A 25,166-nucleotide genomic window follows, 5' to 3' on the forward strand; every position below is an offset into this window, starting at 1 on the left:
CTTGCACTTGAGGAAGGTTGGTGAGTTCCACCAACTGCTGGAAAGGCCAGAGAAACACTGTATACTTGAAGTTATTTGTAAATGTTTTAAAACAAAAACAAGTTCAGAAGAATTATAACGAATCATGTGTATAATTAAAATAATTTATTTTTATTCAGTTTTCATTTGTACCAGCTGCTTTGTATCGTGCAGGCAGAAAAACCACCAGGTGTCAGAGGAATGTCTTTCACTTGGTTTTGTTTGATTGGATATGAAACATTAATGCCATAATCATTGAAAGTGGATTTCCTGTCTGGTTTTGAGGCTTTGGAGGAAATGTTTGAAAAGGGATGCATTCAAGAAGAGATGAACATTTACTGACCTCAACAGAAAAAGAAACAGCACAACTTTTTCAATACAAACAACAGGAAAAGTTTCCCTCAGTAGAAAATTGAATAATGGTTTTAACCAATTCATGGGCGCAATGAAATCACAGCGCCAACTTGCAGCCGATAGGCAGCACTGCATGTCCTGACCTCAGCCTTCAAGGTCAGATGACAGGCTGCTGCAAGCATTCGTGTTTGTTTTGTGTGCATGTGTGTGTGTGTGTGTGTGTGTGTGTGTGTGTGTGTGTGTGTCCAAGTTCACTTCAAACTGACAGTGGAAAGAGAACAAAGAAAATGAAGACCGTTCAGTCTTCGTGAATGTTGAAAAGCTTGGCCACCTCATTCAGATCTGTATGTGCCTCTCCATCTTTGATTATCTTCACATAAACAGAAACAACAACAGATTAATACTCATTCCATATGCAAACACTGAAATGGAGATTAGGGCTAAAGCTGCAATTCTCATGCACATCTTGTCAGGGAAGCACAGATCTATAAAGCCTGGTTTATACTCGACATATCCGCTAGTTAGTTTGGGTGTGAGCGACAAATAGGACATCATGGCGGTGGTAGAGGTTTGCTTTGGTTTTGGTTCAATGTGATTTCGGCTGGCCGAGTGTACGACTTTTTTGTAACTTTGTGATTGACTCCATATCCAAAGATGTATGACTGAGTCAAGATGGGGGAATTTACACATGCAACACCTTTAGAAATCCAAAATTACTACCTGAGGTGAAGTCCTTTAGGTTTTCTTTGAAGCACTGAGGGAATGCATCAATTTTTGCACAGGTTTTCAAATGATTTAGATGTGTGCTTTTACGACAATTTGGTGGTCAAAAAAATGCACTGGAATCGCAGTAAATACTCGCTTTACAGACATAAGCAATGTATCCAAATAAAGCTTGAATAAAGATAAAAATTCCAAATATAGATTCAGTGCTGATTACAGAGCCGGCTTTACTGACAAAATGTGCATGAAAATCACTTTTCATCATAACGCAGATGTGAATGTTTTCTCTGCTCACCTTCCTTGCAATGGGCATTCTGTTGAAGACATTCCACAGAACGATACCAACCACCACCTTGTCCCTCAGATAAAATATTATTCCCTTCCCATAATCCTCCTTCTGCTGGACAGGAGGTGCGGGGGTCACTGTTCCCACCTCCAACACTCCAGCAACTGCCTCCGTCTCACTCTCTGAGCGGATTCCGGTTCCTGTAAACACCAAAAATGTGTATTTTGTTTACTTTTTTGGTACTATTGATGGAGCGATCTACATGCAAGCAAATGTTTGTGTACCTGATTGTTCAGTAGCAGCTTTTGGTGTGTCCTTGGCTGTGGCTTTAGCAAACACTCCAACAGTGGGCAGACTGCTGTCCACTATACCAATGGCTTCATATCCTACATCTGGTCCAAGATCGCTCCTGAAGACGAGCACATAAGAGGGCTCTCAGACTTAAAATAGTTAACCCACCGTCCTTTTAAACTCTGCATAGGTGGAATGCTGAGTATGAATACACTGATGTTTCTCACGGTGCACTCTTAAAACATTGCTTTACACAACTACTTTCAGCTTCGAGTTCAGCAAGTTACTAGTTTGCTATTATGTTGTTTTCCAGAGCAAACTTTTTCCATTCATTCAATTCAAGTTTATTTGTATTGCACAAATAATTGTTTCTAAGGAGCTTTACAAAACGTGCACATTATTGCATTATAATCAAAATCAGAGGTTAAGGTTATTAGTTACTATAACTTTATTAGTTACTAATAATTTAACTAATAACTAATTACTAAATCTTCATCAGGTTAAGTTATTAGATACCTGCAGGTTAACTGTTTATAAGTAATGTCTGTGTGTGTATATGTTCAATGAAGTGTATTAGCTTTTTCTTTTCGAACTAAAAAGGTAGAAATTAAATACTGTTCACTCCAATTGACACATTTTTAAATCACTATGAAAAACTTTTTTTTAAACAGCATAATTTTGTAATTCACTTCATATCTATTCAAGTTTCCACCAAATCGAGCAGTATTTCATAAACCCAGATAAATCGGCTACTAATTAAAAATTTTGTAGTGAATTATCTATTTTAACCTCTTCAGACCTGAATTAAGTTCCAAATTTCAGAAAAATGGGATGTCATGTGGCATCCATTGTAATGGACGCAGGGTCTGAAGGGGTTAAAAAGTGAGCTTAAGGTGTGTTTACCAGAACATAGACTGATGCCAGTAGGGTTTGTTGGCTCCGGTCATGTTTTCACCGGCCAGTCTGCCACTGACCACTGCGTGATCATGATGCTCCACACGCCGGCGGCCCAGCTTAATGTCATAGAAACATGCAGCATCTCCTGCCTAAAACACAAACATTTGCTATTATATTGACTTAAGTGCTTGATTCAATCAGATCTATTACAGCTAAAACCTTTTCAGAAAAACGGATTTCTTTCTTTTAGAACCATCTGTCTTCATGCTGTCTCCTGGATTGAGCTAATATCAGTAACATTATAAGACCCCCCCCTAATATAGCCTTACGTACCACCCAGATGTTAGAGCGAGCCTGGAGCTCAGCATTAACCCGATAGCCTCCGAAATCAGAGTCCACTTCCAGCCCGGCTGATTTGGCAAGCTCCACACTGGGCTCCAAACCAACTGCTGCCACTATGTGGTCTGTTTTCACCTAAATCAAACACACAAAGAAAAAAGCATTTACATTATTAATAGGGATGCCCTCAACTAAAGGTTTTCTTGTTTGACTAGTAATCATTTCTTAAGGGATCAGTCGTCTAAGTGAACATAAAAGAATAAATATTAAAAAACATTGATATGAGCCTTCAACTGTTTACACAAACTTTTCAATAAAACACTGATTGCATTTTCATGGACACCAACACACCAATTTTAGTATTAATAAGACAATACTCTTAATAAGAGTCTACCATGTAAACAGAGATTTCTGATGACTTTATTCGGACTAAAGCAAGGGTCTCAAACTCAATTCCAGGTGGGCCACAGCTCTGCAGATTTTAGCTCCAACCACCTCCACTCACACCTGCCAAATAGTTTGTAGTAGTCTTGAACACCTTGATTAGTTGGATTAGCTATGATTGATTAGGGTTGGAACAAAACTGTGCTGAGCTGCGGCCTTCCAGGAATCGAGTTTGAGACCTATAAACTAAAGTCATAATGGAACTAAACAGAAATTAATCCAAGATGTAAAGTATTCCCGTTTTAGTCGCTTTACTGAAGTGCAGTACAGACATGTAAACATCTTAATCAAACGATTAAGGCATTTTTGTAGTACTTTTTGCTGCATTTTGCGACAGGATGCACATATGACAATTGCCAGGTGTTTGACGACAAACAAATGAGAGGATCAAGCAAGAGACATTTTTGATGCGAGTGGGAAACAATGACTATGCTGAGAATTCTGGAAGAAATAGACATTGAAAAGTACTTCAGAGTTTGTCATGGGGGCATGGGTGAAAAGTTCATGAATGACATGGCAGAGGTGGCCTGCTGCATGAGAATTTGTATCAGCCGTTGTCTGTTTGCATGCATAGTGTAAGGAATGAACTGCAGTTGAACTTGTCACAAAACTAAAAAAACAAAATGACCAAAATCACATATGGTGCCATGATGAACACAAACTGTTGATGCATGAAACGCCAGAGGAAACAAGCATTGAATTAAGTTAATCAAACAATGTACTATAACATGTAAAACAGGAACCGAGGATAAAAGGAACATTCAAAAAGCAACCCATGTATATTATTGTCTTATTCAGATTATGGCTAATAATTTGATTACTGATGTCCATGTAAATATAGTCATTAAGATAAACTAGTGCATTCTCAGTTTTCATGTACAAGATTAAGCTTGCTATCAATGTCTAAAAATAGTTTATTGAAGATGATGAATGATGATACGTTGTTCACCAGATGTGCAGACAGCGTGATTCACTTCAAAAGATCCTAGCAATTTTTTAAATAATTGTTACATTTCTTCTCATCTCTTTATTATTTATGTTGATGCCATACATCTCTTTATTATCTCTATATATTATCTCTATATTATTATATAAAACGTTTACCCTTTTGTGTATAGCAAAAGTAATGTTTTACGAAAAAGGAAACTCACCAGTCGTCCGTCCTTTAGCTTGATCTCCAATTTGTCATTTTTGTAGGTCACATTTTTTACTACAGCATCCGTAATTACATTTACACCCTCTGTGAAAAGACAAAAACCTTAGCTGTCGCCAAATCACCAACATTTAATACAGACAATTAAGGATAAACAAACAAACTCCTGCATTAAACAGAATTTGAAAAGTACAACAGGTTTCAAACAGGTTATCCAAACATTGCCGAACACAAACACATGCCACATTTATTGAGGCTGTCGGGCTTCTCAAACAAACATCATTTATTTACTCTCTTACCTTTCCGGACTTTCTCAGTGGTCCAGTTACTCAAGTATTCAGGCAGCACTTTTCCCATGTTACCCTTCTCTGGGAAGAGCTGCATCACCTCTAAACCAGGGTCAGCAGCTACAGAGAAAATAATAATAGCATGAGAACATTTTAATATTTTTTATTGTATGATATGAATAAATACATTACCTAGTATTACATACACGTCAATAACAATCTCATGTATGTCATGACCCTACTACTAACAAGCAAGCACTAACAATGTTTATATCAAACTGATATATTACACACACATTTATTCACTAATTCACATATACATACATATACATATATACCCACACACTTTCCCCTGCTATCTCAACACTATGACCTGATTTTTCCCCCCTTCTTTTTCTCTGAGTGACAGCTGAGTGTTTGGACTCACATCTGCGACCCAAGGCACATGCAAGCTCGCTACCGAGAAAACCTCCACCGATGATGGTAATGGACTTAACCTCTCTGGAGATCTTCTCTAGAGATCTAAAATCTTCAATCTACCAAAAAGAACATATGAAGGTTACATTCTGGAACAAACAGATTCATGTAGACAGGATTTACACTTTTTTGCCACCCAAAAACATTTGTTTTTCAATCAATTTTTTTAGAACATACAGGATAAAATTTGTAAATATTTGACACTTGGTTAGATCACCCAAAAATGAAAACTACCACATTATCTACTCTCCCACATGTGATTTTAAACCTTTATGTGTTTTCTTCTTCTGTTGAACATAAGTAGATATTTTGAAGAATGCTGATTGCTGGGAACCATTGACTACCACAGTAGAAAAAAAAAATACTATGAAAGTTAATGGGTGCAAAAAGCATTTTTCAAAATATCTTCATTTGTGTTAAACAAATGAATTAAACTAAAATAGGTTATGAACAAGTATAAGGCGAGTAAAAAATATCAGAATTTTCATTTTTGAATAAACTATTCCTTCAAGCATAAAAAGTACTTTGTTTACTACAAAAAAGTATTTTATTTTGATTTGAAAAATTCACAGATTTTCTAAAACAAGATATAAGGACACAAATAACGCTAATATCAAGAAAACATAATGCAAATGCTGAAAATCCTCTGTTTAAAGATAAGAAAATGTACTCTTATAAATCATGTGCTACAGATTTGCATAAGACTGCCCTCCAGTGGAGTTCTGCACATTAACATTTCCACATTTAGCTTCTCATGAGATGTTGTGCATGTGCATTTGCCCTTAGTAAAGGAGCTCAACTTAAAAAAAAAACATGCTATTCTGCTTCACTAGTATACAGTGTACTGACACTGTAGATTTCAGCATAATCTGATCTTGACCCTGATGATTTTATTCAGTTGACCAATATTACATATAACATGGAAATTAATTCAAAACCATTTAATATCCATACTGTGAATTGTTCGTGTGAAATCTTATTTTTCAAAAAACAAAACAACAACTGGAAATAAACTTGATTTTATTCATTATCATGAGGAAAGCTTTCTCTGTCTCAGTGATTTACTGCATGTTGATAAAGATTTTTTCTCTGTTATGGAATAACTTCAACCTCATGTCAAAAATGTATGTATTATAATTATATTTATAACATTATAAACAAAATGTATTAAGGCAATCAAAGTGTCTAATTTAATATTAAAAATAACAATGTGATTAATAAATAAGAAATATGTTCAATCATTAATCAGTGCAAAATATACAATTACATTCTTTTCAAACCTGTAATTTATAAAAGAATACATGATGCTAAGTAGTATTATTAAATGACTAAAAAGTTAAAAATGGGTAAAGCCTCATGGTTTTAGGGATATTAGCAAAGTATAAACATGTAAAAAGAAAATTATTTCACATTTTTTCTCTAATGTCATCAAATCAAGACATACTTTTCTAAAGAGGGTTGTCCTCTTAATGACCTCTTCTCCTGCTCTGTCAATAACCTGCAGGTTCCTCGGCACCCCACCTAACACACACGCATACATTTACTTGATACACTAACAAATTACATTCACATCTCAGCATGTGTGTTTATGTTTTACCTGTGGCAATGAGGCACTTCTCATAGGAGATCTCTGAACCATCACTCAGCTTGACTTTATTTCCTCTGACATCCATGTGCACCACCTACACCACGAGTATAAACACAGACAGGGTAATAATGAGGACGGTTCATCCATACACACTCAAGCATTCATGAAAGATTTCCTCCTCTTCTGTCACAACAAGATTTTCTACACACACACACTCATGTGAATATAATTAAAAGCATAGTTAAGCCCACAAGAGGAGTAGATGCTGATGTATCTTACCTTACTGTCGGTGAGCACAGCCACACCACCGTTCTCCACCTTGGCAAGATCTGCAGGACTGACGTAGAATGAGGGAGGCTGGAAGTAAATACTGAAAAAACAGAAACAAGTAAAAACCACATTCACAGCCTGAAGTAATAAAAACAAACCACAAAATTCGAATCCTGATTTAATCTAAAACTAATAAAGCCTAGTTTAAACTACAGGATTTTTAGTTAGTTAACGAGTTGGAAGTTAACGAGTTAGCAGACAGCAACAACGTATCAAAGAGGCTTGCTGACGTGTTGCCAACAGCTTGCAGACGAAAATCCAATATCTAGCATGCTGAATATTCCAGAGCAGTCGGCCGACTCGAACCCAAGTGAGGTCAGATGTAGTGAGAGAGAGAGCATATCAGCATAAGCTGAATGGCTATTGTGCTCAGGAGCTCAACAAACATCTGTGATTGGCCAGAAGTGGCATCGATGCACTCCCTTCATACTGTGTTAACACAGATACGGGAGTAGGCTATATTAACAGTGAAACTAGAACTCTGTAACTATTAGAATTACCATACTGCTCATTCTGACCGTTCTCATACAAGACGTCATGTTATCACGTCATATTTACAATCAAAGCTTCTATTGAGATATTAAAATTAAGTCACCTCATCATATTTTATAACACCATTACCCTAAAATTATTATCTTTTTGGTAATACAGCCTATAAATACGTATTTAAGATACTAGAACACTCAAAGGGGTGGGCCTGACTTTCGTTTTCCCTTTCAAACAGGAGCTATTTTGCGGCTCAGAATATGCTGCTTTGAAATATATATCTGAAGTAAATTTCTGTTTTTGATACATAAAGTTATGTTTATGTTAGGAGATTGCTAGGCAAAAATGCATGCATATTTAAAGTCACAGCGAAAAGTAGCAGACATGCATGCAGTCATTTTGAGCAATATGGTAATTAAGGGTAGAAATGCTCAGTTCTATCAGAAACGTCAGGGTGTTATCAGGGTATGTGCAGGAATCCTAAAGGTATTTACAATATCTTTTTAAGACTTTTTAAAGACCTCAGAATATATTAAGACCTCATCGCCACTTCAAGTTCTGGACAGTATCAAACCTTTAATTTAATAAACAGTTCTTGTTAAGTAAATCAATGGAGCACAACCATGCAAGAGAACTCAGAAGCAAAGCTTGAAAGAATAAATTACACGATTGTTTTCAGCGTAAGCCTTCAGCCAATGTTTAAACTTATCTTTCTCCAACCAGGAGTACGCAAACTAACATTTTCCCATTTTGCCATCTGTTTCACTCTACGGATTCACTACATGTGGAGAGCACCAAATCAACTTCCTGTGTTTGTCGCAAATTACATGACATGACCATGGCGGAGGAGCTTGGCCAAATGCACACTGGGCTGAACCAATCACGTAGATCAAGCATGCTGTTGTTAATATTAGGAGGAAAATAAATATTTTTATGCCTTTTTGGAGTCAAACTCAAAAATTTAAGACCTCGTAAAAACAAGAATAAAACAATACATTTTAAGGGCCTTCATTTTCTCGTAATTGATTTGTCAACTTTTATTACTTTAAGACCCTGCAGACACCCTGGTTAAAGATGGTAGTTTTATTTCAAAGAGTTATTAAATTACAAGAATTAAAAACTCTCTGACTGCCTCTGTAGTGTGAGTGTTAAAGCCACATCTCTCCACTTGAACCTTGCTGTCAGTGATGTCAGCACACAAGCAGCCAATAGTGTTCAGCTTTTTCTGATGATCCTCCCTAAAAATTTAATTGGCTGTGGTTTGGTGGCTTGATTGAGCTTTTGGTGAACGAGTTGTTTTCAGATCATGTAGTTTGAACGGCACAGCGATCTGCCGATGTTTAAAGTCATGTACTGTAAACTAGGCTTTTGCCGAGTTCAGACTGCATGATTTTCAAAGTAGTCGTGTCACAGATGTTTTCACACTGCATGACTATCTGGGCTAGCGTTTTGTCCCTGCTTTGTTTACACTGCAAGATAGATCAGCGACAGGGCTTTGCATGACTTTACAATAGGAAGAATCGCCGACATCTTCGTCCAAACTATGTCTCACAACCAAAAACACGTAGTATATCTTTTGTTATTAATTACATAAGGAGAAAGAAGTCTTTAATGGGGTAGAAAATGTACATATTTGCTCACCTGGGTTTGAAGGCAATTAGCAATTTCTCCCCAACTTTCTTTTTTGACCCGGTTGTGATATTGCTCACATGACATGACAAACAGACACGGGTGCTTCTGCCAAATTTACAATAGTTTTTCCTCCATTTCTTGGGTCCAAATAAACTGAAAATGAGCACTTTTAACTTATTCTCCAGCCTCCCACTGGCCTGCAGGTACACACACATACTAGTCTAGTGAATGCTGCTCTCTCATTGGCTGTAAGTGATCGCTGATGTTATTTTCAGTCAAAACTCATTTCACAAGGCATGATTTGAATCGCCGACAGCTCCAGATATTTAGCATGCCAAATATCTCACAGGCATCGGCGACTCATCTGCAATTCTCTCAGATCGCGTCTTTGATAGTTCACATTATGTGATTGTCACTCACGTGACCAAGCACCGATTTTCCTGTGATTTCAGGCATTTGTCGGCGATTTCTCATAACCTGTCGGCGAGTCAAAATCGGGGCTAAAATCATGCAGTTTGAACTCTGCATTAATCGGTTAATCTTAATGACTCGGACACGCACCTCCTTTCTTTGCCGTTCCACTGTTTGAAGCGCAGTGATTCTGTGACTTTGGGATCATCAGAGAACCAGAGCTCTTTAGAGAGAGGAGGTCTCATGTAGGGCAGGTCTGACTCCTCTGTGATAATCAACACCTGTGCATAAAAGCCATTAAAAACATACACACTTTAGCATCTAAATATACTGTGCATAAGGGATATATGTATAGTGTTTTATTTAAAAAAATTACTATTCACCAAATTTAATTGACTATTTTTGTTTCGCAATATATAGGCATAAGAATAGGTATATATATTATATGTATAAATATAATTATTATATTTACAAAAAATATAACAGATAATATAATAGGAATAATAGGTATGTAGTTTGTATTGACAGCTTGAATCGTTTTTTTATTATACTTTGCAATTAATTTTATACTTTTACAATTTGGTTTTATTAGGGCATTATGAAATTTTACGGTTTTACTGTATTTTTGATGATATTTTAGATGAAACTTTTTCACCTAACTTTATTTTTTTTTACCAGTTGTTGTTTGTTTAATTATTTAGTTTTTGTTTCATTTAACTCAATATTAATACTTACTATTACTACAAATGTAATAATCTATGATAATCATAACTTTACTGACAACCTTCTGATTGTTTTTAAAAATATGAAGACAAAAACAGTGTTTATACAACCCAAATAACATTAAAAACAACTATACAGAAATAAAATAAATCCTCACTTATGTTATCAAATTTAAACAATTATTTGAAAATAATAATAAACAATAATATATCAATACTACCAAGTTTTTGTTACTATGACCAATGGCAACTATTTTATTCGGGGTGGGGGGCTTAAGCAACCCTTTATTATGATTGCCCACCTTAGACATTCTGCTAACTTTAAGTAATTTAGAAACTACATGTCAACTAATTGTCATTAGAGTAGACACTTAACTGATTAGGTAGCCTTGAGCTACATGTCAGCTTATTCTATTAACCCTAAACCTAATCCCAACCAAACAATCTGCTAATGCTCTACTAACACTTTAATGAGAGTCACTTAAGATTTACATGCAATGTTACTTATGAGTCAAAGTCAAAAGCAGATTTTTAAAAATTTGCTTTTCCAAATATAAATATTATATATTATATACATATAGACAATTGTCATTGGTTCATGAACATTTATAACTGTGTGACGAGACAATTTAATCATAACATTATTTATCAATATGTGGCTCTTTTTGGATTTTTGGAGGCTATAGAAATTAAAAATGTAAAACGGCAAATAAGTGGGGACAATTGTTTTAGTTTCCATCCCTCAAAATGGTCTATATAGCGTAACACAAGGTTTATCACCCTCACATTTGGTAATTCCTGTCAAACTCCTGTTTCCATTTGTCACTAACCCCTTTCAAACTTATGGACTTTTCTGGAAATTTAGCAATATAATTGTATGAATCAAGTTGTTCCGGCAATTTCCATGAACAATAAGTTACTAGTAATTACATTCCTAGTAAATTGCCAGAATTCTGCTGTGTGTGAACAGCACGTTATTAATTTACTGATAAAGGCACTTCTGTAATTTTATAGCAATTTACCAGCATTACTTTGTGAAACGGGCTAACAAATACAGTTACGCATGAGCTTTATCATAATTCTGCCTGACTATGACCAAACTCACCCTGGCACCAGGGTCACGTGCACGAATGGAGCGAGCTGCAGCGAATGAAGCCGTGCCTCCACCTATGAGCAGGTATGGAGCGTGTTCAAGAACATCCAGGTGAGGAGCAGTGGGATCAATCGGCTCTGCAGCAGGAGCAGCAGCAGGACTAGTCTCAGGAGCTGCAGCAGGCCAGAACAAGAAAACTTTAGTACAAACACACTTATGCATGTAAACAAGCTTATCCTGATCGCTAAATTAGACATGTGAGTGCACTTAAGATTATCTGTAAAAAAATATGTGCGGGATCTCAGGAACACAGTGCTAGATGAGGGGAGAGATTAGCATTTTTATAGTAATATTAGCAGAAATTGAACATCAGGTAATCTGGAAACACTGCTGAAAATTGGTCATAAAGGCCCTGATATACACACAGCAAAATAAGTTTTTGTTCTTTATTTAGGAGTTAACAAAAATTTTGAATAAGTTGAAGAGTGACATGGTATTGCTGAATGCAGTCAACCCATAAGAAAGGAGAGTTTAGATGAATGTGTGAACTGTGATGTTTCTAGTCTTAATAACAAGATTAGCATTAGAGCTGCATTGATTTTGAGTATGTGACTTTTTTTTTTGCCAACTCTTAATATATTTACTGGCCACTTTATTAGGCATACCTTTCTAGTATGGGGTTGGACCCTTTTTGCCTTCAGAACTGCCTTAATCCTTCGTGACATAGATTCAACAAGGTACTGTAAATATTCCTCAGAGGTTTTGGTCCAAATTAACATGATAGCATCTTACAGTTGCTGCAGATTCGTCAGCTGCACACACGATGCGAATCTCTCGTTCCACCACATGCCAAAGGTGCTCTATTTTATTGAGACCTGGTGACAATGGAGGCCATTTGAGTATAGCGAACTCAATTTCAAATTCAAGAAACCAGTTTGAGATAATTTGAACTTTATGCAATGGCACAGTATCCTGCTGAAAGTAGCCATCAGGAGATGGGTACACTGTAGTCATAAAGGGATGGGCATGATCAGCAACAATACTCAGGTAGGCTGTGGCGTTGAAACGATGCTCGATTGGTACTTATGAGCCCAAAGTGTGCCAAGAAAATATCCCCCACACCATTACACCACCAGCACCAGCCTGAACCATTGATACAAGGCAGGATGGATCCATACTTTCATGTTGTTGACGGGAAATTCTGACTCTACCATCTGAATGTCGCAGCAGAAATTGAGATTCATTAGACCAGGCAACCTTTTTTAAATATTCTATTGTCCATTTTTGGTCAGCCAGTGTAGATTGTAGCCTCAGTTTCATGTTCTTAGTTGAGAGGTGTGGAACCTGATGTAGTCTTCTGCTGCTGTTGCCCATAGGCCTCAAGGTTGAACGTGAAGTGTATTCAGAGATGCTCTTCTGCATACCTCAGTTGTAACAAGTAGTTATTTGAGTTACTGTTGCCTTTCTATCAGCTCAAACCAGTCTGACCATTCACCTCTGACCTCTGGCATCAACAAGGCATTTGCGCCCACAAAACTGCCACTTACTGGATATTTTCTCTTTTCAGACCATTCTCTGAAAACCCTAGATAGTGGTGCGTGAAAATCCCAGTAGATCAGCAGTTTCTGAAATACTTAGACCAGCCCATCTGGTACCAAGAACCATGCCATTCAAAGTCACTTAAATCACCTTTCTTCCTTATTCTGATGCTGTTTGGACTGCAGTAGATCACTTTGACCATGTCTTCTTGCCTAAATGCATTGAGCTGCTGCCATGTAATTGCCTGATCAGAAATTTGCATTAAGCAGCAGTTAGACAGGTGTACCTAATTAAGTGGCTAGTGAGTGTATACAATGTATCATTCTATTATTTAAATAAATATACTATTTCTAAAATCTGTTTAAATGAATGATTAAATAATTATCTCCCATAAACTTTACAGCAGGTTTCATTATTGACAAACTACATTTTTGATGAATCCTGAGCAAATTATTTAGTGGGATATATATTATACACCTACTGCTGAAACAACGTACTTACTACAAGCATTAAATTATGTATTAAGTTGTTTCAAGTATCAAGCTCTCGATTTCAAAATAAAAGAAGGTGGGGCCTACCAATTCCATAATCACCACAGACCACGCTGAATGTATTTACAACTTGATTTGTCAAAAAAGGTTTGTTTTTCAATTTAATTTGATGTATTTCAAGGCCTTTAGTGTGTGACCTTGTACCATTAGCTTTAGTCATTAGCATTACAACAGTCACACTATGACAAAACAACCTTTCAAAGAAATGAAGTGACTGAGAAAAGGACATCTTTCAAAAGAGGAGATGACAATGTGGTTTATATAGTCAAAAATAATAAAAGATCTTAAATGAAAAAAGAAAAATGACCAAAAAATAAAGGTGTCCATATGTGTATGAAGTACTTATAACTATCTTTATCGATTACGTGTTTAATCTGCAGAACTGATTCCCATCCAGTGAAACCTGGACTCTTACCACTCTCAGAAACAGATGAAGCCTCTGGAACATGCTCGGTGCTGACTACAGGTACAGGCTCTGTTTATAATCCCAATGTAAGAGGAGAGGAAAGACGTTAACCTCAATTTCAAAATAAAAAAACAATCCTGGATTTCCATTCAGATGTGTCAAGCTTACCACTCTCAACCACAGGAGCTATTGGCTCTTCACTCTGTATAACTTCAGGAGCTTCTGCAACAGTTTCCGTTGCTGTAGCTTCAATAATGGGTTCCTGAACAGAGGCTTCAACAACGGGTTCCATTAATGGGGATTCAATAACGGATTCCGGAACAGAGGCTTCGACAACAGGTTCTGTTACTGCAATTTCCACAGCGGGTTCTGGAATAGACGATTTTACAATAGGTTCTGCCACAGCTTCAGGTGACTCCACAATATCTTCTGTTACTGGAGATTCTTCAACAGCGGGTTCTATCAGAGTTGGTTCTTCAGCAACAGGTTCTAATTCCACAGAATGAGTAAAACAAAATGAGACAGAAGATTTGGGTTGGATTCCAAAAGTGCTCCAACATCTGAAGCAGAACTATAAATGATAACTGATTTGTTTTATTGCCCTAAATCCTGAAACTTTCAAGCTTTGTAAACATGTATGGGTTCTTCGGTTTGGGATATGTTCTTCCTGTTAAAGAGTAAAAAGATCCAGGAGCAGGAATGAACTTGATGGAAAGGGGTAAAATGATGAAAAGGGGTAAAAACATTGGGAAAAGGGCAATAGTTAAGGATGAATGTGAAGGTGTCTTCATTCACTTCTTGTCTGAGTTGCAGCTTTCCTGAATGATCCTCCTTCGCATTTGGGGATGACTATCATGCAACCAAGAAGCATGTCATATATTCTGAAGGAGTTTTCTGAACCATTTTCAGAATTTTTCTTGTGGCTTCACAATCACTACATTAAATTCCTTCCATGTCTCTCTGAAAAACTCAAAGCTCCTTGTTTGCCATTTATTTATTAATATGTGTAACTGCTAGCACGGAATCTTCTGTATTAACAGATACTGAGGCTGGATCAATGTGTTGGTGCCAAACCAAAAGTTCCAACAGAAATATATGGAGCAACAGGAGTCCTGTTGAGTGTTTCTTCAAAAGCTTCATTGTGCAAAACAGACAATCCAGAAAAATGGCTGGTCTAGCCATCTAAAGTATTTCCAAACACTTTAAAATTGAAAAGTTAAAACAAGGCAATGAGCAAGACAAAAAAGCCTTCTTCAAAACACTAAGGAGTTAGTGTGACGAATAGAAAAGGAGGAAAGAAAAAGTGGTGACCATGTGGTGAAATGTTGGTTTGGTGATGACAGACAAAATGTGATGCAAAATATAGAACTGACACGTCTATCAACAATGAAAGAAGAACTTCATAGAACATCACCTCAATCCAACCGCTCATGGCTTAAAGAAAGCTTGGATACAATTTGCACCATTTTATAGTGATAATTCAAAATAACAAAGCAATTAAAGAATTGTGAATACAATCAATGAATAGTCAATCGGTTGAATGAAGAATGTCAATGAAGTTACCCACAGTCACACTAAAACAAATGCTGACATAGAGAAGACAATGTATTCAAAGAAATGGAAGGTAATGATGACAATTCTAAAGACAACGAACAGTTCACAAGTACATGGCAAGGGGAATGTATACAAAAATAGAAATTTTAGAAAAGTTAGATGACATTTAAACAAGTGAAAGTTGTTAATAGGAAAAGAAGGCACATGCTGTATGAAGCATGCAGAAACCCCCGAAAGCATGCACAACTGATTGTGACAGCTCATGTACATTTTAGGTATTTTACTTATAGGAATAATAGTTATAGGAATCAATAATGGGAATCAGCCACCAGGAGATTCCCTCTAAATTTTGCCCTAGCGCTATTTTCCTCAATACATTTGCACTATTAATATAAATTCTAAACTGATATAAATCTGCCAACAGCAGCTTTGAAGTGCTGCAATAAACACAGAACTAAAGTATGAGAGGTACCTGGATTTCACAATCTGTCCATGTATTTATTTATTCGCAGGTGGCAGAATTTTGTATAGTGTGCATTTATCTAGTCAATGCATGCTAGTACAACAGACCCTACTCTGTTAGATGGAAATTTTCTACCCCCAAAACAAGTTCCTATAACTAACCTGAAACACAAGTACTTCAAACAATAGCTGTTACAAAAAACTTAATAAGTCTTCTATGATTTTTACAATATCCCAAAAAGACTCAACCGAAAGTGAGGCTTAGTATCTACACAAAACAACAGACCAAACATCCAGTTGCTTTTTTGAAAAATCCCCAGATGACAGCCTATAGTCTATAAAGGGACTAAACAGCAACGGTGAACATGCAAACAGCATAGGGTTCCATCAGAAACTGTTGACTTTCTCTGTGGTTTCACTTAAAGCCGATGGTTGATCAATTGACAAATGGTCCAAGACCATCATAATAGGCTTTCTTTAAACCTCAAATCATCCACTTAATGCCAAAGAGTTAAACATGTTTAGCCTCTACATATAACTTCCAGTGTGATTCTTATTCATATGCAGGGCTCGAAATTGCGACCATTTTAGTCGCATATGCGCCCGAAATTTAAGCTATGCGACTCATAATATATATTGGGAGCATTTGTGCGACTGCATATTATGGTTGTAGTGCGACCAGTTTTTGTTTTTTTTTCTAAAAACGTGGTAAATTCACTCTTCCCTGCCGCTATATTGGTTCATATTAGCCGTCAATCACTCAAGACTTTCCGCTGTCAGATGACAGGGAGGGAGCTTTTGTGACCACGGGGATTGCAAACGGCTGAAGAGTGAAAAGTACACTGAATCTCGATGCGTTGTATGCACTGCGTGTTTAGCCAACACAATCTCACGGCAATTCATAACTTTTTCATACGTTTCCTCGTGAGCAGGCTGCAACAGCGCAAATGTCCGCTAAAACACCATCGCCAAAGAAGCTTGCCTTTACTAAGTTTGATCTGATGCGGCTTATAACAAAGAACAGTATTGCGCCGGTGGGCATCGGGGGAATCCTGCTCTGCCCCCCTCGTATTGGGCCGGCTGACTCGCATGCTTTCCCGCAAACACAGAAAATTGTAATTCAGCGCATAAAGAGGCTGAGCATTAAAACGACACGAACCGAAACCAAAACTTTTAAACGTGAGGCTTTTCTTCCTTTCTTTTGTCCGTTCTTTCTTGAGGTGTATATTATTTTTCTATTTAATTACTGATGACTGCTTTGCAGCTTTCAGCATTGGATTAAATGATTTATTATATTATTTCGTTTGTTTTGTAGCAGAAATATTATTTATTAAATTGGCATGCATATAAAAACAATAGTACAAAATAAATATTTCTTACTACAATGCTTCATTTGTGTTAGATGCAAACCATCAATTTATTTTTCATTTTTCATAAATTAACAGTAGGACTTTATATAGCAGATAACTTGCATTAAAGCACATTTAAGGCATCATGATGATGAGAAATATAATTCATTATTAGTATTATTGTCATCATCATCATCATCATCAATAATATTTTATAATTATTCAACATTCATTTTGGAATTGTTGCACAAATATTAAGTCATCACAGCATTAGTTAGATAGTTGTTTCTGGGTTTTGTTAGTCCCAATTGATGTTGTTTTCAAATACAATAAATCCCTTAATATACAACTTGTCAAATATATCATTCATTTTTGGTGGATGCTCCTAATTTTTTTCTGGTGCTCCTAATTTTTTTCTGGTGCTCCTAAATATTTCAGGTTGGGAGCACCGGTGCTACCAAGTAAGAAAGTTAATTTCGAGCCCTGATATGTGTTTATTTTTAAAAACGTAATATTCCATTTAAAGCTTTTTGACAGAATACATAAATAACTGATGAGAATGCAGAACTAATGTGAAAGATACATTTATACTATGACTTAAATACAGGCATTAACATTTTAAATCACTTAAAACATTTTTAAATTACAGCTATGTTACCATTAATGCAATTATTTATTATATCGATTAATGTCATATCTTAAAATCTACTATTTTAGTATATTCATGTTGTTATTCCCTTCCCAAGACACATGTGCTGTGTTATCCTTCATTAGCGGGACATTCTGTGCATGCTAATATCCCTAGGTTGCTCCACTGACATAGGCAAATACCATCCAGTGCCATGAAACCTCAGAGATCGTCGGTAAAGGCTGAGAATAATGTGTATATGAATGCAGACAGATAAGAGAAATCTTATACTAGAATGTAGAAAAAATGTCTCACCTTCCTTTGATTCTGCAACTTCAGCTTAAACAAAAAATACAACATACCACTAAATTTAACTAAAATAATATGCAGAATATAAAAAGACAGAGACACTGAGAACTCTTTGAAATGAAAATATACTGAGAGAGCTGGTAATTACTTAATGTGTAACTAGCAGGCATGGCATGATAACTGGTTTTAAGATTTTACATGTTTTTTGCAACCATTTTATTTAGTTTTTAGGGCAATAGTATCTTCAGCAGAAAATGAACTTCTACATCAAAAGCTACTGGTTCAAAATATTTTAAAGGTTTCTTGAAATAAAAAATAGTGTTCAATGGTGGGAAAAAGTTGTCGTTTTTAACCCAGACATTTAAAAAGAAATTATTTTTGAGCAGTAATCACAATACCATGATACCGTGAAACCTTGATATTTTTTATCAAAGGTTATCATATCATCAGAATCTTATACCAGCCAATGACTAGTAAATGGTCTGTTTAGCATTTTGACTTACCTAAAGCTTTAGCAGGCTTCGACTCTTGACTTTGTCGACTGGCAATTTGTCTCATACGCTCATTATACCTTTCACTGTCCTGCGAGACGGTGCGGTATGCCTACAAACAAACAAAAATAATAATAAAATAAACACTCATGTGAACTGCACGAAAAATATTTAAAGCAACATCATATTTAAAAAAAAAAAAAAAAAAAACTTTAATTCTCATTCCTTCTGCCATGTATTATGACATAAAAATGTACTTCAAAAATATGATGGAAATTTATAACATTATTTATTAGAATTACAATTAGGGCTGCATGATGTTGAAAAAAATATAATATTGCGAAATTAGATTTTTCTGTGATAAATTTTGCAATATAAATACAGTTTTACAAGATAGTTGAATAGCACTATTTAACAGTTTCCCGGGATGTCTAACAGTATTCAAGTACAGAAATTCAATAATCACAATGCAAAAAATTTTTAGTCTTATTTTTAGTCAAATATTAAAACATTTCTTAGAACAAGTAAATATATAGTTTTTTTCACATTCAAAATAAATGAGTAAAAATTAAAAATCTTTCCTTAAAACATACAAAATTATCTGCCAGTGGGTTAAGCAAAATAATCTTGTTTACGCTTTGAGATTTAGATATTTGGACTAGAAACGACACAAAAGTCTTAGTAAGAATTAGTTTTTTGCATAAATCGTATAAAATCTGTATTAATACAGTAACTGAATACAGTTCTGTAGCTTCTGGTCAACTATAGACCTTTTTCTTAGAATGCAAAATTACCCATTATGCTTTGCAGGTGTGCGCAAGGAGAATGCTAAGAACTTCCGGTCGGCAGCTGATGCGTATAAACGGTCACATTTGGACAGCTTTGAAACGATAGTTTTAATCTATTTTACCTGCTTTTATCATCTATGAACTATTACTGTTGTCGATCAGCGCCACCTGCTGGACTGATCGTTTAAAAAAATGTGATCTAATAGGATGGAAAAAAGCTGCTGTGAGGCATTTTTATCCCACTGTCAGACGGCATCTTCTGCCCTATAAATGAAGCCTCGTCAGAGCTAAAGTCAACAGTTTTTCTTGCTTTCAAATATAACCAACCCAAACAAATGTAATTCACCAAAATGTTTGAGAAACACACGTAGCCTACTGTACTGTCCCACTAACACACTGATTTAATAACTGTGACAAAGTGAAAAGGCTAGTTTCATTTCAAAATGACAGAAAAACACAAACCGTGGTAAATACAACACACACAAAATGAAACTTAAAAGGCTCGCGATTAGAATAAACAAGAAATCAGCCAGCAGAGTATCACAGACTTTTATTGGTCATTTTTGTAAATTGTATGACTTACATATCTGATAAGTTTCATGCCAGTTATCTGGTTTGCTCTATAATGCAGTGAAGTATTGCGTGTGTTTGCGTGTGTTTGCGTGTGTGTGTGTGTGTGTGTGTGTGTGTGTGTGTGTTGAAGAGTCGCTGGGAAACACACACACACACACACACACACTGTATTTCTGACGGCGGACACGTGAACTAGGAGAACATTTTTCTCTCGCACTTGAATCACATCTGACAGACAATAACGGCTTTAACAGACACATTTCTAAGATGTGTGTCACAAAAACACTCTGTAATACATTAAAAACGCTACTGAAACCCATTTTTGGAGCGCAAATTACTTATTGTAAACACTGTAAACGGAAGTTCTAACCATTCTACCAGAAGACGCTGGTTGATATGGCACCCTCCAAGCAGCAGCCAAGAAAAAAGTTTATTATTCAGACTCAACATTAGACTATGTGACTATTGCAGATGCACACACTAGAATATTGATGCTGAAACTATATATTGTGTAGCCATAATTATAATGTAGAGAACTGATTCAACTTTTCATCCAGATTGGACTGTGTTAATATAATTAAAAAAGATTATGTGATAAAGACTGCCTCATGTTAAACTTTGAAGACAAAAAGTCTGATAAAAGTATTGATAGACATCAAAATGTACAAACTAACCACAATGAATCACCCATTAAAACAGAAACTAAAACAGTGTTGTTTATCTATTAAAGGCCACAATGCCTACACAAAAACATGCTCGGATAACCATTGATTAATTATTGTTATCTGGGGAAATATTACACACTAGAAAAAGCATCATTATTTTTTGATGTATCGCTCCCCACACACATGGACTGTTAATATGGGGCTGAAGAAGATAGTCTTAAGGGTACTTACATAAATGCCTCCCCCCAGACATGCTGCTCCAACCAGGACAAAATACACAGCATTTTCCCCACCACCTCCTGGCGGCCCCGATGACATCTGGGCCCTCTGAACCATCTCCAGCCTTCTGCCATGTCTCAGGACTGAGAAGACAATCATAAAAACAAGGAAATTCTAAGTCCAGTTCAATAATTCAGGTTTATTTGTATAGTGCTTTCACAATACTTATTCTTACAAAAAAAAGTGCTTAATCCTTTGACAAAATTCTGTACATGTGTCATAAACCTCAAATATTACTGAGTTATCCAATCCTTAAGCTACATTATTTTACCATTTACACAGTGGAAATACACCTTTTTTCCAAATAACAAATGTATCTGTCATTTTGTTTTAATCGGTTTTATTCTGTTTTATATTTTGTTTAATTTATTGCTGTTTATTAAGACCTCATGACAACTAATAGCATGCATCTCTTACGGTCTCCACATTAACTGAGTTTAAGACTGCAAACTTGTTTAGTGTACTACTGCACTTTTTTTTTTTTATTAACCTCAGACAGTGAATCTGTGTAGCCTGAGTAAGTAGTTATGTTCAGGTAGGATGAATTGAACATTTCTTAATTCTAGAATATATTACTCTAATTTAAAAATTGTCAAATCAGCTTATAATAATAAACCTGGTCACAAAATCTGGCCAATGATTGTGTCATGTTTCCAAGCCTTGGTGTATTTTAGGCCAGAGTTGTGGTGTATTTAGCCTTGATGAATTCAAGGCCAGAGTTATGTGGTGTGTCCCTTTGTGATCTTCCGATTGAATAATTTAAAATCAGGAAAGCAAGGGTGTACTAAGGGGTACAGTTAGCCATAAAAGGCATTAAAATTTTTTTTTTTTTTTTTCTAATAATGAATTCCTTACGAATTAATAAAATACAATGATTTTAAAATAATTAATGTAATATAACCAAACAGATATCGATATAAAGTTAAACTAAACGCATGAATCAGATTAACATAATATACAATAAAAAAAGATAGAAAAAATAACACAAATGAATTATGCAAATTATTCAAATAAATAAAAATGAGGAAAAAATTATTCCAATTCAAACAAAGCATCTAAATGAAACTGAAAAAATAACTAAGTATATAAATATTTTCCAAATAATTAAGACTCATTTGTACTATTATTTTTTAACAGTATAAATTGGGTTTTTGCACAAGAAACTATAATGCACTCATACTAGCATGATCATGTTTAGTAGTTTAATACCTTATGTGTAGCTTTTCACTTTAGGATTTTTACAAAGTTATATACATATTTATTATATATAGTTGTGGTTATAAAGCTACACACACACACACACATTTATAAGGAGTAAGGAATGTTGTAAAGAACACAAAACCAATATCTAAGAGTAATATTTAAAATACAAGTTTACTTATTTAGATAGCAACTAGCCGTGTTATTAGAGAAAGAGCCTGTCAAGTAATCCTCAATACTGTTGTCATGTAATTCAGCTGAACCTCAGCGTCATGAAGCTGTCAGAGCCACAAGTGTGACTTCATAATCACCGACCTTGGCACAAAAATTAATGCAGGTCCTCGCGCGCTCCAACACTGACCCACAAACAGTTTTTTTTTTCTGTCATGTAATGATATAGAGACTAGTGAGAATGCCCACAACGCGTATTTTGCTGGAATTGTGGGTAAGCTTGATCGTAGACACCACTGAATGAAACCGACAAATGTTTATCATTTAAATTAATTTCAGTGTCATAAGTTTAAGGTTTGACTGTTCGCGCGGTTAAATTATATCTAGCGTTTGCAGAGCACCGCACAACTCGCACCAAACTGGAGCTTTATCCCACTAGTGTTTCCACAGAAAGTGTGCAAGGCTTTCTGCGAGACTGAAATGAAGTTCGCAGGTGATTCGTGGAGCCGCAGACTTCAGCTCTGCCGCTTTTCTCAACTTGCCTGATTTCCTCGCATTCTGCAGACACAACGTGGACGAGGCCCGGGCCAGCGGAGCCAGCTTATTCCATACTGTCTTGCACTTGAACATCGCAGTGGAGCTGTGCTTCTCTGTGGAACAGTCTGAGGAAATTCACAGCCACGCTTACCGTGCAGCTCTCGCTCAAGGCCGGAGACCTTCTCAGGTCACACACAGCTGCTGTAGGCGCTTCCGCCATCCGCCGGAGACCCGCCCTCTTTGCGTGCTGATTGGCTACGGCTATAGTGGACTATTGAATAAATGGCTAGTTCTTCTGTCCGTTAATAATGTCAATGGGTTATTGGCTGTACGTAAGGTACGCCTTAAGGACGCCTCATGTCTTGTGACGAAAGACCGCCCAGTAAAAGTCCCGCTATATTTGTATTTACATTATATTTATATTTTAGGTGATTGCTTTCTCTTTTATAACTTTATACTGTTTCCACAATAAAAAGGTAAATAATGTATCAATAAACCACAATAATTGAGTGTATATGTGTGTGATGATAATAATAATAATAAGAAGAAGAAGAATTATTATTATTATTATTTTTATTATTATTATTATTATTATTATTATTACTCATTCATTTTCTTCGGCTTAGTCCCTTTATTAATCGCCACATCGGAATGAACCGCCGACTTATCCATTATATGTTTTACACAGCAGATGCCCTTCCAGCCACAACCCAGAAACATCCATACACACTCATTCACACACATATATGACAGTATACTCTACGGACAATTTCAGCTTACCCAATTCACCTGGGGGCTGTTCCAGAAAGCAGGTTATGTGACATACCCGGGTAAGTTTGAGAGTATGTAGGTGGATAACCTCAACTTTGGTTCCAAAATCGGAGGTAACTTCTGGGTATGTTAAGTAGCCATAGCAACTTACTCTCTGAAGATAACCTGCTCCAGAGCAGGTTATGTTCAGAGAGTAAGTTGCTATGTTTTAGAGTTTGTCTGTTTTAGAGAGTTTACTGAGCATTGCATGCTCTTTTGATGGGAATATTTATGGATATGGACACACAAATACAAGTTTTTTCGTTGTGAGAGGGTTATAAGTGCATAGTTTTTTTCATAACCAAATTCATAATGTCAATGTATTTAACAAACCTTTTTGAAATCAAATGTGACAAACCCCGGGTCTGCGCTTACCATAAAAAACATTCAGTGCAGCTCTTTGTATTCGCGTCAGGGCATTTTAGGCAACTGTACAATGTGGCAGTATGACCACCTGTACAGTATGCCTGGCACTGAACTGTTTTTTACACTTTCGTACAGTTCCTTGGTCATAAATCACTGCGTATCATTACACAGAAGATTCAGAGCACGGCAATAGAGTAGTGGACAGTGCGTCGATAAAGAACAACGGAGCGCACAACGGAGTGAGTTCGAATCTCACATAAAGATTGTGTGTTTTTTCTCTCCTTTTGCACCCTCACATTTCTGTATAATATTATAAGTGGCAGCTTTGTCTTTTGTAGGAAAATATATCTATAATTTAAGATGTAGGACGTCGTTCTTATATATATATACATTCACGCACACACACCTACATTTTTTAATATAATATTTTTTTCAGGGTTTCTAAATGCTATTGTGTGCATTAATTGCAGCCGATTTTAAAGCTCCATCAGTCACTAAAGGACACTGATAATATAAAATTTGTCCAAAGTATAAGTGTGCAGGTACAACTTAATTTTCTATCCTTAATCTTTTGATGTTTCAACTATTAAACTCATTACTGCTTCCACTTACCAGCTCATCACACACCCCACCTCATCACTATGTTGAGGTCAAATGGCTGATTGTCAGGAAATAATGATTCAAGTGTTTAATACAAATATAGTAAAAAAAAAAAAAAAACTATAAAGCAAATGTTGCTTAACACAATGTTTATTTTTATTATATTTGTATTATACAATAGAATCATAGGCACTACATTGTTACTTGCTGGAGGACAAAAGATACCCTTTTCTGCCTTATACGATGACACGTACCTGCAGCCTGACCCAGAGGAAATCTCAGTGACCCAAGCAGACAAAACAGATGGAAGAGTGCTAAAAAAATATTATTAGTCAAAAAACTATGTTTAATTAAATA

The 25,166-nt window shown here is 36.0% G+C and overlaps 1 protein-coding gene and 1 long non-coding RNA gene across 5 annotated transcripts in view; one reads left to right on the forward strand and one right to left on the reverse strand.

Moving 5' to 3' along the window:
• The window catches only part of LOC147843941 (uncharacterized), a 560,137-nt gene that overhangs the window by 495,758 nt on the left and 39,213 nt on the right, over window positions 1-25,166 (forward strand). The gene's annotated exons all lie outside the window — the stretch shown is intronic.
• aifm1 (apoptosis inducing factor mitochondria associated 1) lies at window positions 130-23,218 on the reverse strand. Of its 4 annotated transcripts, XM_087251405.1 has the most exons (19): window positions 23,039-23,218; window positions 21,078-21,208; window positions 18,833-18,932; window positions 18,336-18,359; window positions 14,196-14,516; window positions 14,037-14,096; window positions 11,544-11,704; window positions 9,867-9,997; window positions 7,137-7,227; window positions 6,867-6,951; window positions 6,714-6,790; window positions 5,220-5,328; window positions 4,805-4,912; window positions 4,504-4,592; window positions 2,903-3,043; window positions 2,576-2,718; window positions 1,666-1,790; window positions 1,391-1,581; window positions 130-742 (listed from the first exon to the last, which is right to left on the reverse strand). In XM_087251405.1, exons 1-19 carry the CDS (start codon window positions 23,124-23,126, stop codon window positions 671-673), a joined length of 2,247 nt encoding a protein of 748 aa, XP_087107531.1. In that variant the 5' UTR covers window positions 23,127-23,218; the 3' UTR covers window positions 130-670.

The sequence above is a fragment of the Danio rerio genome, chromosome 5 (genome assembly GCF_052040795.2).
Source record: "Danio rerio strain M-AB ecotype USA chromosome 5, GRCz13ab, whole genome shotgun sequence".
In the NCBI taxonomy this organism is placed as follows: domain Eukaryota; kingdom Metazoa; phylum Chordata; class Actinopteri; order Cypriniformes; family Danionidae; genus Danio; species Danio rerio.